Source organism: Caloenas nicobarica, chromosome 3 (assembly GCF_036013445.1).
Source record: "Caloenas nicobarica isolate bCalNic1 chromosome 3, bCalNic1.hap1, whole genome shotgun sequence".
Taxonomy (NCBI): Eukaryota; Metazoa; Chordata; class Aves; order Columbiformes; family Columbidae; genus Caloenas; species Caloenas nicobarica.
The window spans coordinates 36,673,427-36,687,988 of NC_088247.1; the positions used below are offsets into that span (position 1 = coordinate 36,673,427).

Below are 14,562 nucleotides of genomic sequence, written 5' to 3' on the forward strand. Positions count from 1 at the left end.
CCACCTGCAGATGAAAATTGGAATAACTCGTCACCTGACCCGGCTTTACCATAACTAAGATAGATCACCTCTCAGCACTACCCATCACTGTCTTTACTCTTTGTGGTCTTACATAGTGCCTGAGATACAACCACAATTCTGCTATGGTGGAACCTTAATTCTGGCTAATTACTGATTATTCATCAGCCTTGTACAGTTAGTTCCAATGCCCAGACTCAACAATGAAAAAAGTTTTCATTCCTATGCATTGCTCTTTACACTATAGCAAGAAAAAGCTGGTATTGCTCAGCAATGTTTTTTCAAGTGTTACATACAGGGGGAATAAAAGACAGAGGTTACCTTAAGCTGCAGAGTAATGCTGTCCAGTTTCATTACATTACCTTTTCTTTATCCTCACAGTCTAGACCAGGGATGTCAAACTCATTTTCACTGGGGCCGCATCAGCCTCGTGGTTGCCTTCAAAGGGCCAAATGTAATTTTAGGACTGTATAAATGTAGGAGTAGTTACATTATACAGTCCTAAAATTATATTTGGCCCTTTGAAGGCAACCGCGAGGCTGATGCAGCCTCTGGAAAAAATGAGTTTGACACTCCTGGTCTAGAGCATCAAGATGCTGAACTCCTGTTCAACAAAAGCAGTTGCTCCAACCAGTAGGAATTTCCTAAACAGTCTAAGAGAGTCCTGCCATAAGGATACAATTCTTAGGTAGGCTTCCATGCTAAGGCATTTGGCCACAGAGATCCTTATAAGACTGGACTAGTAAAAATAATCTCTAATACCATTATTAACTAATATCCAAGAACCCAGTAATATCATCCTTTCTACTGAAAATCCCAGAAAGTGGAAGCAAAATGGACTTCAGACTTTTAAACATATAACCCTTCTGTTCCATCAGAGAAAAAAAGACAAAAGATCCAACTGAATTTCTTCAACAGCAGACTTCTTTATTTACTTAGTACTAAATCTTGACAGCCCAGCTTGACAGTTAATTGTCATGGTTAAAGCTACCATGTAGGAAAAGTGTAATTAGAAGATTTCCCCTGCAATCATTTTTTCAATAGAACACTTATGTAGTACAAATTCTTAGTTTTGGACTAAGGAAAAGGCTTATTGCTTAATGGCCAATTTATGAAATGTATTTTTCACAACATTCAGCCTTTAAGAATTTCTTCATGATGGAAAGACATATTGGAAGACTCTTATGTCTCCTCCACAGAGTCTTATCTAAACTAAATCAAATTTATTTCTATTTCTTCTCCAAGGTATTATTTTCTAGATCTCAGGTTTTTCTTATTACAGACCCCTTCCCAGAAATTCACACTTTAATAAGTTCCCACATACACACAGTCCTTCAATCCCGTCACCTGTGCTGCCACTGGCACACTCACTCTCCCTGGAGAAATCAACACACAAATTCTGTAGCTAAAAGTACTGACTACGCTACTGTCTTCCTTTTGGAAGTGATGGAACAGAAGGTGTTGGATACACTGGCAGCTCCACTCTTCTTTGTCTTAACCAATACTTTTTTAGTGATAATATTTTAGCAGCTCAGAGGTTCCCTGTCAGAAGAAATGCCAAGCAAAGAGCCATGAACATGCCTTCTTTTTCCTTTCTCAAAAATTCTGATTGCATCCTGTTATAGGATACAGAACCAAAAGATGTAAACTCCATGCATACGAGTTTGATGTGCTGAAGTTCAGGGAAATGCCCACTCAGAGACGAAAATATAAAAGTGCAATATCTTTTGAAAAGAAATGTTACTGACTAGAATTAGCAGTTTCTACGAATGTATCAAAATAAGAACTACACTTTCTGATGAGACATTTCAGAAGACAAAGCCAGGAAATTCTCATTCAGTTACATTCAAGCTAGCCACAAATCCACATGTAGGACAAGAAAGTAAAAAGAGTTTACAGAATATGCCATATTTGTATTACCATGTTGAGTATTAGGACTGACAGAGATCATAAAAGGCTGCAAGTGCATCTTTAACAATTCATATACATCTGGCTGAAAATGTCAAAATTGTTCATCAGAAAGGTCAGAAAATGCAGCAGCATTTTATTAAAATTCTCATTTGCTCTGCAGACTTTGTAAGCAGTAGAGATAAGGCTGAGCCACACAGCTAAGAAACAGCTCTCGTGTTTCCCAAATGCAGCATCCCTGACCTATGCGGAGGTGGGCTTTGCTTAACAGGTAGAAGGGAGCTGTGGTCAACGTCCCCATTCTGAGCAGCCACTCTATCACTACAGCATGATGACTGAAGGGAATTTATAAGAAATTTAGCAAAACTGAAGAGAAACCCTGAAGTGCAGAAGAAGGAGGAAGCCTAGGCTCAAATTTTCAGTTTTATTCCATTCAACATAGTGAACATGTCAGCTACGAACAGACTACTTTTTAAAATCAAGGAAAACTATGAACATCTGCAATATTTCCAGGCCAAAATGTTACAGCTTTTTGTTTGTACAGCAAAACAGAAGCCATGATGATGAGTGCAAAGAGATTTTGTATGAACAAAAAGCCACAAATCTCAAAGTAGAAATTTTACTCACAGAGAAGTTCACCTACAAAAGAAAATGTCTCAATCAAAGCACGGCAGACAAGCAGGAAAGGAATCCAGATTTCCCAGCTTCCAGGGCAATGCACCGAACTCCCTTTGCAAGGTACTTCTACTTTCCAGCCAGAAAAAAGCCAAGAAGTAAATGAATAAACAGTGAAAAGCTGTTTCAGGTAATTTTGGTTTTAGTCATTCTTGGTGCTTCAAAAGCATTCTCATCTATCAGTTTCAAAATAAATACCTTTTAGCTATCTTTCTAAATACACAAAATAACACAAATACCAATCACTATGTCACTTATTGCTATAAATACCAGACACTGCAGTACTCACCGGTCTTTTACTATGATGTCACCACAGGATTGACAGTAAAAAACATAATTCTTCTGGGGTTTCAGACTTTCCCTCAAAGTGAAAACCAAATCTATAGATAGAAGAAGACACACTAATCTTCAAAACTATGTAAATTTTTCAGCTATTTGTACAGAAAAATCCTGCCACATAGCTCAAACCAAAAAAGATTAGAATCTAACAAACAGTTGGAATATACAATACAATAGGAATTGTATATGTGAATAACTATTTTAAAGGTGCAAATCCTTGCTACAGGGGGAGCTGATATATTTATCTCATTACAGAGATTGTATAAATCAAAATTCAATGCCGCTCTTTTGTAATGATATTTCTGCTAATCAGTGTCTCTGCAATGCGAGGGTACATTCCACTACGTAACACAAAATAGTCAGGGGGTGAGGGGAAAAGGGCATTAGTTTTAAAGGCAGGTAAGATACCAGCCACTCTCAAGGAATAGATAGTGAGCAATACCCTCTGCAGGCCAGCAAAGCAAAAACAGTCTCACTAAAAAAAAAAGGCTCAAAAAACTGTTCCAAATTAAAAAAGGAGCTATAAAAGCCTCCCCAAAATTATCAAATAACACTAGGTGGAAGAAAAAGCAAAACTGTAAGCTTAGCTCTCTGTATTAATAGGTTTTGCATTGCCCACTTCCTCAAACTTAAAAATCAAAGTATATTCTCAGGACTGGCATTCGGTATTTAAGATTTAGGTTGCAACCACAAATGAAAAGTATCTTAAAAGGTTCCAGAATTTTATATTAGACAATTAGTCTAATATCATTAGACAATTAGTTTTGCATCCAAATATAAAACATTAAACATAAACATTAGCATAAAAAAGGTTAACCAAGGTTATCTAACATGTCAATTGCCATCTGGTTCATATACTGGTTTTTCACTGGTACAACTTTCAAAATTAAGTATTTAAAACTTCACTTTTGATCTTTTTAAGCATGTCTCATTAGTAAGATACACTCAATAATTTTCGTATAGTTGAATTGTCAAAGCACATTCATAGTTACAGATTAACATACAGAAGCATCCTCAGCACACCACAAAATCAACAGATTATATTTCTGGTGCTGAAACCATTATTGTACATCACATACTCTACTGGTCATTTCTACTTTAAAACCACAGAATGTCAATTTTTTGTTATTTAGTGTGTCTTTCTGTGTCCCATCCTACTAAATGAATCTAAACATACCGAACTTGGATGCTTGAATGAAAGAAATCAACAGCTATATCACCATGCCTCCTATTTCTGCAGTCACATCCCAGACCTGAATTAGCACCATGGAAATAAAGCAGGTAACTTTTCAACATCAACCTCTGCAAGCTGAGGCTGCGAGAACAAGCTCCAGCACAAAAATCACAATCCTTTATAACCAAGTGGTCGGTGACAACCTCCGTGCAATAGCCTGGACGGATCATCTTAACTGCATTTTCAGCTACCAAACACAAAACGGGAGGGAAAGGAAATAATTTTGAAGTAATATGGGGAAGCACGGGGGAGAGATTGAGAGCAGCTCTCAAACTCGTACACGAAACACTCAGCCAACCGTGTCTCCCTTTCGTTACGCCGCTTTTTGCACGTTTGGTTTTTAAGACTGGTAATGCTATTAAGTTTTACCAGCCCAACACGCGCATAACGCTAACCGGGAACTCCAGTCGGGTTCGGGGGTTTTGTGCTGCAGAATCTAAACTTTAAGGTCCCTGTTCGCGCATTAATTAGAAGGCCCCGGTTTCAGGTAACCCTAAGCAAACCAGCCTCCTTTTTTTTTTTTTTTTTTTTTTTTTTTTTTTAAAAATCCAAGGGCCAACCCCCCCGCCCCGCCCCGCCCTTACCGGCGCCCGGCGGCGGGCGGCTCAGGCGCATGCGCAGGTGGAGGCCGTCGCCCGGGAGGTGGCGCAGGCCGCGGCAGGAGGACGGGGCCAGCCTGACCCCTGCCGGCAGCGCCGCCGCCTCGCAGCTCCCGCCGCCGCTCACTTCCAGCCGGTCCGCGGCCACCGTGACATCCACCGGCGCGCTGGGGAGGTCCGCCCCGCTGGGGAGGCAAAGCAACGGGTTTAGCTCAGGCGTCAGGGCGAGCTGGTGCTCCACACGCGGTAACGGGCGAGGAGGATCTCAGCGCTGAGGCACCGGGGCCGGGCAGGGGCTCCCGGAACGCAGTAACGCGGGGGCAGGGGCAGGCACGACGCGGGGGCACGGGCCGCTGGGGCCGGCCTGCGGCTCTCCCGCCGCCCGAGTCGCGGCCCCGGAACCCAGGCGGTAACCCGGGGTCTGCCGCGGGGGTGAGCAGCAATCGAGAGAAACTGACCAGCGTTCTCAGGAAGCGTTTATTTGCACCGCGACTCCAGGCTTTTCCGGGTCGCGCAAGAGGCGAAGGAGGCCCCTGCAGATCACACGGCTTTCCCCCCGTCCAAGGCAAAGGACGCGAAAACCCAGACCCGCCGCGCCCAGCGCCTCCCCCGCCGGCCCCGGCCCCGCTCAGCCCGAGCGGCAGGAGGCGGGCAGCGCCTCCGCACTACCGGATAACCAGCAACGCGCTCTGCGTCCTCCGCCTGATCTCCAGCAGGAACCCTCCGGCCATGCCGGGCCGCCCGCGCAGGAAGCGGCTGCTCTTCCGCCGGCGCAGGCGCGGTGCGGCCGCCACGGCCCCGCCCACTGGGCGCCGGCCACGGCTGCGGTGCAGCGGCGGGAAGGGCGGCGGGGAGGTGTGCTGCACGTTCCGTGCTCGACCCGCGGTCGGGCCTGGGTGCCCGGGCCTGGGTCCTGTCGGGTCCCGAAGGCCCGAGGTCGGGGTCTGCGCAATCTGGCCCGGCAGCCGCTCCACCGCTGGGCTGGCCTCGCCTCACGGGGTTTTCTTATGCCCAGCCTGAACCTTCCACACCTCAACATCTGCCTGTTGTTTCCAGTCGTTCTGCTGTACACCGCTGTGAGGAGCCTGGGTCTGTGTTCCCAGGCACCTCCCCACAGGTACCGGGGCCTGTGGCTGGATGCCCCCTGAGGCCATCTCACCTCACAGTGCTCCAGCCCAAAGTGTCCTGGTGGCATCCATCATGCTTGGTCCTGTTTACAGACACCTTTCCTGCAAGGAGCATGGGGTGAAGACTGGGCACTGTCTCCTCTATGTGGTCTATCAAGTTCCAAGTAATGGGGGATAATCGGTCCTCTTGATCTATGGGCTGTGCTCCAGGATGCTGTTGGTCCTTGTTGCTGCCAGGGCCAGATCAAGTTGCTGCCCACCAGGGTCTGAGGGCCTTCCCCAGAGAGCTGCTCCCCAGCCAGGCACTCCTGGTCTTTACCGGTGCCCAGAGCTTGTCCTTCCCAGGGGCAGCAGTCCCCCATGATAACTAGGCTTTGTGACAGGGAAACTTCCTTGGATTGTGTCAAAAGACTTCATCCACTTCCCCATTCTGACGGGGTGGTCTGTAACACACCCCCAGTAAGGTGTCATCCTCACTGGCATCTCTTCTGGTCCTGACTCGCAAGCTCTCACCCAGCCCATTGCACAGCCCACACAAGAGCTCCATATAGCCAAGATGTTGCTTCACAGAGAGATCAGTATCATTGGTGACCCTGTGGATACGAGCTGGGGGTAGTAGGCTGAGCGCCAGGCTAGCCTCCACAGTGTCTTTGGAACATGTTGGATCCAAGCCCCCAGCAAGCAACCAACCTCCTGAGGCAGCAGGTCAGGTTGGCAGATGGGGTCTGTCATGCCCCACAGCTGGGAGTCTCCTGCTGCGGTCAACCACCAGTGAGCTAGCAGCTGGCTGGGGTCAACCCACCATGCTCCTGAAGCTCTGTCCAAGCAGAGGCCCCTGCTGAGCCAGGGGCAAGCTCCTCAGTCTGTGCTGGGGACTGTATCCTGTGGCACGTCCCTGCACCACCACCCACCCCCTGCCTTGTGAACAACCCCCTCTCCACCCTTTCTTGCAGCATTACAAAGCTGCCCGAGTTCCTCCCAATCCACATTCATCCACATTCACCCAGCTCTTGAATGCTGTCCCATTGTGCTCATGCCAAACCAACTCCTGGCACAGGCATCTGCTGCTCTGGGGTGAGGCTTTCTACTGCCTCTCACCGGGTCTTTTATCAGAGACTGTAACCCACCTTGACACCCCTGTGTGATCGTCCCTTAGATCATGAGCACTGTCCCCGCTGCATGCTTCATTCAGCATGCTGCCCTCACAGCATATAAAAGGCTGTTGATGGTCTGTATTTGAGGACACAAGGAAAGAAGCTTTTGCTTTGTGAAAAAACAGTCTTTCCTAATGTTAAATGTTTACTTTCTATAAAGTAAAAGACTTTCATAGGAAAGTCTCAAGACCTTTTGCAGTTGCAGAGAGTTCTTTGAAAATATGATTTACAAAGCTTCAAACAAAAAGGCAGATTTGGATGTTAATTTCCTAGCAATTTACTATCTAGGACATTATTACTTTGAAGTAATCTTAGTTTTTGGAGTTGGCAAAACCAAGTAGATGTCTTAGGAGAGTCTCAAAGAAGTAGATGGAGTAAGGTTAGATTTTGTGGGAAAAATAGACTATAATCAGCTAAACTGTTTCAACCAAGAATTTTTTTCTACAAAGCATGAATTTATTCAAGTATTCTAAGATGCAGACTGTAGTTGCTACATGCCATTCTGAGCGTGGTGGTTGGGGGTTTTGGTTTTGTTTGTTTGCTTTTTTAAGGAAAAAAATATTTAGTCCACATGGTGGCTTTCATTTCCAATTACTTCACAAATCAACGCACATATTGCAGGTTAAATTGTTCTGAGCAAGCATGTCACACATCAAACATAAAATCCACATGATTATAGGAGAATCAACTCCCAGTATTAGTAAAAGGGCCTTGGGCCCTGACTTTACAAGGGCTTACACAAGGTAACAAAGTTATGAATAATTGAATTATTTGCAGGGTGTGGACTTCATTTATTCAAAAATGTCTATTACAGGTTTCTCACAATTTCTGCAGTGAAATAATTACTCCTACAGAGCAAGGGCACCTAGCACCAGTGGTGCATCTAGCCCAGTATTTTTACTCCCACTATTCAGGAAGAGCTCCTTAATGTGGTCACTTCGCAGTATTAGTGATGCTAGAGGGTACATCCCTGCCTAGTTCCTTCAGTGTCCAATTACCCAAGTGTTTGCCATCAATATGAATAATGCCTCCTTGAGCCTATGGATAGTGTCCAATTCCCTGCCTCTAGTGGCAATACATTCTAGAAGTTCACTATCTGCTTTGCAGAAAAGCATTTTTTTAACAAGTCTCAAGAATGATCTTCCACTGTTTTCATGAGCTGCCTCCTCGTTCCCATACTGTGGGATTTGTTTAACAACTTTCTCTCATGATTTTGTAAATTTTAGTCAATTCTCTCCCAGCTGTTACAGCTCTTGCTGTAAGGCAGCGGCACCGTCCCTTCTCTGTGCCTTCCCTAACTCTTCTGCATCCTTCCTGAGCCGTGAAGACACAAAGTGATACAGTAATCAATCTAAGCCTGTGCTGGCATTTTCTACAGCGGCCAAATGACTCCCTCTATCTTGTTCTCAATATTCTTCTCGATAACGTACAGTGTTTTGTGGGGTTTTTTTGATTGCCACTGCACATAAAGTTGATGAGACAATTTCAGAGAACTGCTCGAGAGCTCCGAGTTGTAACTGCTTCTACTAAATTCAGCAAAAGGGAAGCTTAGAAGTCTAACTGCTTGAGAGTGCAGGAGCGTTGTGAAGGCATGTAGTTATTCGAAGTCCCACCACTCTGTGAAGATCACCACTTTTAAATAGCTCCAAAAGCACCACCGACCCTAGTTGTGTGAAATCTCAAATGCTTTTATAAGCATCTTTAAGGAAACGTAAATGTAAATGAACCATTTTAATTGGAAATACATGACCGGTAAAGTCACACTCAGTGCTTCAGAAAAACAGTGGGATTTGTCAGCTTTCCAAAAAGTCACTGTTTCTCACCTAGTGAATCCTGGAATAGAAAAGGAATCACATTTCCTCTTTATTATTATTCCAAGTCTGGAGAATAAAATTAGACTCCATAAAATGTTGGTTGATAACATAAGTCACCAAGTAGAAGATTTATAAATTAGATTTTCCCCTGGCAGTATTTTAGAAATATTTACTTGTCTTCAGACAAAGTCTAAAAGATTTATTATATAAGCTAAATGCAGGGTTTTTTTTTTCAGTTAAGTCGTTTGTAACCATAATAACTGATTGCTATTATGAAGCCTGCTTAAATTCGAGAACCGTAATGATGAATTTGACACTAACAGATTGCAGCCTAAGAACTGCACCTTTCATACTGTGGAACTGGTCGCTTGAAAATCGGTCTTGCAGTAAAAAATTCCTTCCAGTATCGTCTGTGTGGGCATCTCACACACCCTCCTGTGTAAGGACTCAAGCATACTAATCACAACAAGTTTCATAAAATCCTAAATACAACTACTACTAATATAATCGATATTTTATAAAGTACTGCCTGCCTTCCATTTTTACATGCACTATATTTGGTGAACTATGTAAAGATTAGACAAAATCCATGTATATACATAAACCCCATATTTTTATTTGCATCAGTGCACATGTGTCCACTTGCTCGTTTTCTCCATACATGGCAGGACTACATCATCAAGGAGGCCCGAGAAGCTCCCTCAGGGATGTTCACAGCCCACGCGTACTGAGCCAGCTCTCCCCCCGCACAACGCGCAATTAAAACGGCTCCTGCGCCAGCCCAGGTGCGGACAGAAACACACCGCTACGCAAGTGCGCACTCCCGCGCTGGCAAACCAACCGCCGCGACCCATCCGCACACTGCGCGCAGCTCCCCCCGCACCAAAATGCGGGCGGCTCCGCGCCGGCCGCTGCGCGCTCACGCAGCCCCGCTCCGCGCCTGCTGCGCGCCTTTCCAGCCGCGGCCCGCCAGGGGGCGCGGTGTGGCGGCGCGGCGCGGCGCGGCGCGGGGCGGGCGGGCGGGGCGGGGGAGGCGCGGCGCAGTGCATGCCGGGAGCTGTCAGGGCGGCGCGGGGGTGCCGGTCAGGCTCTTCCGGCTCGGGTCGCTCAGGTAACGCCGCTCGCCCCGGCGCCCCCTTCCTCTTCTCCTTCTTCTTCTTCCTCCTCCTCCTTCCCCTCCCGGCGCGGGTGAGCTGTGGGCTTGGCGACCGTTCCCTTCCTCACTCGTCTGTGTTGGAGAGGGCGTCGCAGCCGAGCGGGGTCCGCCCCTGCAGCCAAGCCGGCCCTCTCCTCTCCCCACCCCGGGCCGGGCCGGGCCGCGCCGCGGACACCGTCGGGGAGGGTGAGGGCCGGGCCCGAGCTGGCCTGGGGGCGGTGGGCAGGTGCGGCGGAGCCTGGCGGGAGCGGTTAGCCTCCTAATTGTTCTGCGTCAGTTAACCTGTGGCGTCTGGCTCGCCCCAGTGCCGCTCCGCGCTCTGCCCCGCGCTCCCCGGGCTGGCCCCCATAGTGGGCCCGGCTGGGCTTTGTGGCTGCAAAGCTTTTCCCCCTCCCCGCCCCAACCCCGGCACCTGCGGCGGGCGCTGCTGGCGGGGCCTGGATTCGCCCTTCGCGGGGGGCTTTCTGGGGGGAGACTCTTCCCGCCCGGGATCGAGCTCGGCGTTGGGCTGCCGGAGCCGTCCTGCTTTGACCTTGAACGGATAAGGGCTGTGGGCCTGTTTTGGGTCAGATTCCGGGCTGGCTGCTCGCTCGGCTGCCTCAGTTGTTGCGTGTGATGTTTGGAAGGATACATGTCACGTATGGCTGTCCGTAGTTTATGTAGTGCAGGCTTAAATTGCATCTGTTGATGCAGGGATTGCCTTAAATCTTGCAATGATCACTTGAAAGGCATAAGTATGTGACCAATTCTGGTGTTACATATTTTTTTAGAAGTAACATTTGCATACCTGTAATAATAACCAGAAAACCCTTAACAATTTATCTCTTCAAGTATGCTAAAATATGCTGGATATGGGGTACAATTTTTGCTAAGCTTGTTCAGGGTGACTCAACCGTTGTATTTTTTTGTTGTTGGTTAGCATATTTTTTTGTTGTTGGTTAGCAAGAGCCCTTGCACTCCAGCATCTTCTTTCTATATGCAGAAATAGTGAATGTGTTATGGTTCTCAGGTTAACCGCATAATGTGATACCTGAATTCCAGCTATAGGAGTGTGAAGTGGTGGGAAGACTATCTAAATATTGATGGGCTAGATGCTTGCGGGAAGTAAGGGGCATAATATAACCTCTTTTATTTAATAGTCTAGACTATTATAGTATAATAATAGTCTTTCATTTTGTTGCCAAGCCTTGTTCTGTCCATGTTAAATACTTATGCTGGCCTGGCTGTCAGATGTGCTTATTTTTTTTTTGTTTGAAATATTGGTAACTTTTCAGAAACAGGCTGAAATATGGTAGTCCTTTTGCAGGTCTAATAATAGTGTGATGTCTCAATATTGTGATTATCCAAAATGTACAGTCATTTTTAATATAACACGGATGAATGTCGTATGGAGGAATGTCAGTTTGGAAACAGGTGGAACGTCAACAGTGTAATTCCTGGTTTTGTTTTAATTGAAATGAGAATATGAGCTTTTGGAAACTAAGCAGCCTGTAAATGAGAGATGGTGAAGGAGAGACTGTATTTCTAACTTAATGATTGTCTTACTTTCCCAGCATGTTGGTGGCACCTGTAGTGACAGTAGGTGTTTAAACTGCATCTTGCAAAGACAAGTTATCCTGCATCTTCCATTAGTGAAGTGGCTCTGCATTCGAGTTATGTTTAAATGTTAGGCCATGTTTATACTGGTAGTGCTTTTCTTGTGTAAAAATACTGGCATGCTACGCTGACCACTAGAAATAACTCATCACATGCACAGCGAGCTACATGAGTAAGAACGCAGTCTGTCTGGTGCAAGTAGGCTCAGCTTTTGTTCTGCCATCGTTCTCCATTTGAATAAGGGGAGGATGCATGTATGTGTTCATTGCTGACTTAGTTCTTAGTTCTCTTGAACCCAGTCACTGCTGTCCACCTTCAGCATCTTTTCACTTAGCTGGGAATGACTGCTTGGGCTGGGCTGACTGAAAATACTTATTACTATTCTACTTTTTTTTTTTTATTTTTTACTTTGGAGCTGTGTTATATTAAATCTGCAGTGTGTGGAAGAGAACCAAGAAGAGGTATGAAGTATGTTGTAAAAAACCCTGGTTTGAAAATTGTTGAGAAAAATAGGAGATAGAAAAGAGGCTAAATTAAACGATACCTGCTAAAACATGATACAGAAAAATTGAAGTAATTTATTTGTATGCACATATGTTGTCTTTCATATTAATCATCATGTTGCCCTGACTTGTAGCTGAAAAGAAGTTGAATGACAAATAGAAACAGTAAGTGGTATGTTTCCCTCTGAGAGCTTGAGCAGAAGAAAACTGCAGGATCAACCATTTTTCCCCAATAACTGAAACAAGAAAACACCAGACAGACTCAGTAAATTATTTCACTAGTCAACACAACCCTGTTTTTGTCACAAATTTTTACTTCAGTATAAGCATAAAAGTTATGGAAAGCTGAGGAATGGTGCTTTGCCTAATTTTGGTTCTAGTCTCATTTGCAAAAATCAAAGGAAATTTAACCTTACATTTATGTCTTTTCCGGGTTGCTTTTGAGGATAAGGATGGCAAACGAGTTTTGATCCAGCTACCATTTTCAGAATAGTCAGAAAAGGATTCTACTAAACAAGTTCCTTTGAAATTCATCTGCAGAATATGTGAAATCAGGTGCATTGCAAAATATAACTGCGATCTAGATGATGTATAGGTATGTGTATGGTGTATGCCACTAATTCAGAATAAAATTATAGAAATTAGTTGAAATTTGACATGAATGAATTATTATACTTTAAAAAAGGAAGTTGGACAAAGTCTTGCCCAAATGTATTTCATTAAGTGGTTACCCAAGTAAGGCAATACTAAGGACATGAGAGCTTCTGACATGTTTTTGTTGAAAGAAGTATCAAGGTTGTTTGGAGACAGAACCTTAAACTTACCTGAAGCTACATGTTAGAACGATGGATATGGATGAATAAAAGGCTTGTCTAAATCTTCAATTTTAAAGTTATTGTGAGCAAAGTATAAATGAATAAATTATCAGGCCACTTTTTTTTTCTTTGTTAAGTTGATAAATTCTGTGTTAAACTATGTATCAGAGTATTTAAAGAGATGTCACAATGTGAAGATACAGCCTTAGCCTGGTAGTGCTGCAAGCATAATGTAAGACAGTGAAACTCAAGTCAGTCCTTTTTTTTTTTTTGTCTACCAAGCTGAAAAGTATCCAGAAGTTGGCAAACTCTCCTTTAAAACAAAGTGTAGTACTAACCTAGGTTTAAACATAGTCACGCTTGAGTTTTCATTGTTATGTTTGCTATGGCTTTTTGTTTATTTCTTTATTTTAACTGTATTACTATGTTAATCAGATTTACTAATTACTGAGAGTAAAAAATAAGCAAGAAAGTAAAAGAATACCTCAAGGTAAGACTTCTGTCAGTAAATGCTTGGAAAAGATCAGAAGAGGAGAGCTAGCTAGTTAAAAAGGAATTATTTTCAGAGATGGTATAGTGACCATTTGAAGGCATGAGCCTGAAACATGTAAAAGTGAAAATAAATTGTGGTTTATTTTAGAAATCTTGTTCTGTTACTATGCTCAGGCACCTGGAGAGAAGGTAACTATTTGAAATCATGTGCTTATCAATCATTGCTCAACAGAGAAGTCAGTAGCCCCAATGCCTAGTGGGTGGGTGTGAGAGCCGTGCGGTTCTCGAGGTGCTTACAGTGGATACAGGAGCCACAGGACGGCTGCAGTTGTACTCTCACCAGAACACGCTTGTTTTCTCTTTGCTAATGACTTTTCCAACCTACCAAACTTGTGTAGTTATCATGGATTTAGCTCTGTCAGACAGATATCTTCCATATTCTGTTTAGAGTCATCCAGACAGCCTTATTTCTAATATGCAGTCTCAGGAGCTTTTTATGAAGGTGGGGAAGCTACTAGCCGCACCATGTTGCAGGTTTGATTGTGGAGAGCTGAAAAAGGCCCCATCAACCCAGGGGGCAAGCCAACCTTTTTCAGCATGGCAACAGTTTGATTTGGTCCAAGCAACAGTAGGTGATACACTATATACAATGTTTTACTTAATTTCTGAGTAAGGATCTTGTGTTTCTGTTTGGTTTGATATCTTCAAAATGACTGATTGACTCCAGAAGGCTACATTTCATATGTTAATTAAAAAAAGAGTAACTATTACATTCTGCATTTGGGATTGTTGGGATGGCAGCCTGGAGGCTGAAATTATTATTATTTTTAAAAAGCCTTTACCCAGATTGTTATATTTCTTTGACGGATGCATTGCTGCTATAATTTAAATTGGATATAAAGATGGTAAGTCTGTGAGCTGAGGTGAAATGAAGCTTAAGGAGGAAACCTGCAAACATGTCAAAAAAACATGCAGGTTAAGTTCTAGGTGTTTGTTTTGTTTTTCTTACCTTCAGATGTATAATTGAATTAGAGGGAAATAGTGACCAGTTGTATTTCTAGGTTGAAATATTGGTTGTTCAAATACAGTGGTCAACAAAGGAAAGAAGGGGACAGGAAAAGTACTTGTAAGT

At 44.3% G+C, this 14,562-nt stretch overlaps 2 protein-coding genes across 10 annotated transcripts in view; one reads left to right on the plus strand and one right to left on the minus strand.

The window, feature by feature from the left end:
* UBE3D (ubiquitin protein ligase E3D) overlaps positions 1-5,541 on the minus strand; it is an 82,309-nt gene extending 76,768 nt beyond the window's left edge. For 4 of the 5 annotated variants that reach the window (XM_065631296.1, XM_065631295.1, XM_065631293.1 and 1 more), the window contains exons 1-3: positions 5,443-5,516; positions 4,759-4,958; positions 2,891-2,981 (exon numbers count right to left, since the gene is read on the minus strand). In XM_065631296.1, the coding sequence (XP_065487368.1) occupies positions 2,891-2,981; positions 4,759-4,958; positions 5,443-5,504 (353 nt within the window). In that variant the 5' untranslated portion in view covers positions 5,505-5,516. Of the gene's footprint in view, positions 1-2,890; positions 2,982-4,758; positions 4,959-5,442 lie in introns of all 5 variants that reach the window. The other variant, XM_065631298.1, reaches the window with a different exon arrangement.
* A 4,385-nt stretch (positions 5,542-9,926) lies between these two features.
* Positions 9,927-14,562, plus strand: part of DOP1A (DOP1 leucine zipper like protein A) — a 65,089-nt gene continuing 60,453 nt past the window's right edge. For all 5 annotated transcript variants that reach the window (XM_065632941.1, XM_065632944.1, XM_065632943.1 and 2 more), the window contains exon 1: positions 9,927-9,979. The gene's annotated coding sequence lies outside the window, so the exon portion shown is untranslated. The remainder of the gene's footprint in view (positions 9,980-14,562) is intronic.